The 1,726-nt window shown below is 53.9% G+C and overlaps 1 protein-coding gene across 1 annotated transcript in view; it reads right to left on the bottom strand.

The window, feature by feature from the left end:
• Nucleotides 1-357: 357 nt before the first annotated feature.
• DRGX (dorsal root ganglia homeobox) overlaps nucleotides 358-1,726 on the bottom strand; it is a 36,186-nt gene continuing 34,817 nt past the window's right edge. Inside the window, exon 7 of the mRNA XM_004387950.1 lies at nucleotides 358-623. Within this exon, the coding sequence (XP_004388007.1) occupies nucleotides 358-623 (266 nt within the window). The remainder of the gene's footprint in view (nucleotides 624-1,726) is intronic.

The following is a 1,726-nucleotide window of genomic DNA, read 5'->3' as shown; positions in this document are numbered from 1 at the left end:
GGCGACAGGGAGAGGAGCGGGGTGAGCAATCCCACCTCCCCCTAAGGCTCCTGGGTCTGAATGAGAACTCCAGTGGTCACACCAGAGTGGGCTCTGGTGCCCCTGAGGGCCACTGAGGCAGCCCAGCAAGAAACAGGTTGTTGCCCAAGAAGCTGGGGGCAGCTCAGCTCCCCTGGCAGGGCTCCAGAGGGACTGGGCCAGGCACCAGGGGAGCTGTGGGTCTCTTTCCGTTTCCAAGTCCACGAGGAGGGCCCTGGGCAGCAGGCTCCTCCTTGTACTCTGAGAGTTTTCCGCAGGGGCTGAGGCAGGGAGAAGCAGGGGCAGGGGAGGGCACCCCGGGCTCACACACCCTGGGCCTCATACGCTCTTCTCACCCTCACTCTGTTCCTTGGCAGGAGGGGTCTTATCCTGGCTGCCATCCGGGGGTGCCGGCTTGGCGGCGGGACTCGGGCTGCCGCTGCTGGACGGCAGGAGGTTGGCGGATTGCAGGACGGCTTCCGAGTGCTCGCGGGCCTTCATGCGCAGGGCGGCCACACTGGCGGTGCGGTTACTCTGGCAGCCGTAGGTGGGGAGGAAGGACAAGCCCATGGGGTCCGGGACGCAGCAAGAGCATAGTGGGCTCCCTGGAAAGAAAAACAGCAGGCTCCAGCACCGTCCACAGACTCTCTCTCGAGCTGGGCGTGGGGAGAGGAGGGTCTGGGGACCTGAAGGATGGACAGATTTATTCTGGTAGGTTCCAGACACTAATGGGAGAGGTAAGAAGTGTCTGAGACCCCAAAGACGCATAACCCAAGAGATGCAGTTGATAATCCCTGGAATATCTGGGCGTCGGGGCTTGGCCTGGCTTCCTCATTAATAGCTGTGTGGCCTTGGGCCAATTCCTTGGATTCTCCAAGCCTCACCTTCTGCTTCTGTAAAATGGGATAATACCTACTTCACGGGATCATTATGAGGATTCGATGAAGTAATCCCACACTCCCCAAACCATGTGCCAAGGCACCCCTAAAAACTCACTGTGGGAATATTTTACATTTTCAAACCACCATGCCGTACAAACTACTAGCTTAAGAGCATTCACAACTTCAGCATTAGATCACACGGCATTCCTTCAACCATGTTACAGCTCTGTGAAGCTAGGTTTTGCTAGACTCTGCCAGCACCACACAGAAATTCACATGGTACATAAAATGAGGGCATTGGTGTCCAAGAGAATTCCAAGGCTAGAGAAGGCACACAGAGCCCATCAGGCACACATATCCCCTCAGAAAGCAGGATTATTTAACAAAGAAATAAAAATACTCTTTTTCTTTCAATGTGTAAATTTTATTTGTTTCAAACGGCTGCTAAGCTGTTGGGACATAAATGCTGACTGAGCTGTTTGGACTCAACTATTCAATGAACAAAATGACTGGGTATTTCTCATGGCCTAAGGGTGTCTCGAGGAGTCCTTGGGTGCAGCAAATGGTTACCGCAGTAGTCAAAAAGCTGGAGATTCGAGTCTACCCAGAGGTGCCTTGGAAGGGAGGCCTGGGGATCTACTTGTGAAAAATCAGCCATGAATATGCCATGGATCACAGATCTACTCTGACACTTACAGGGTGGCTAGCGTCGACTGGACAGCAACTGGGAGGGGAGTCATGGAAGGTAACTGATCTCCTGCAGACACCAGGAATGGAGAAGGTTGAGAACCTCTGAAAGGACCAGTTTGGAAAGCACTGTGCACAAG

Source organism: Trichechus manatus, unplaced genomic scaffold (assembly GCF_000243295.1).
Source record: "Trichechus manatus latirostris isolate Lorelei unplaced genomic scaffold, TriManLat1.0 scaffold00200, whole genome shotgun sequence".
Lineage (NCBI taxonomy): Eukaryota > Metazoa > Chordata > Mammalia > Sirenia > Trichechidae > Trichechus > Trichechus manatus.
This window is presented reverse-complemented; position numbering and strand designations above follow the sequence as displayed.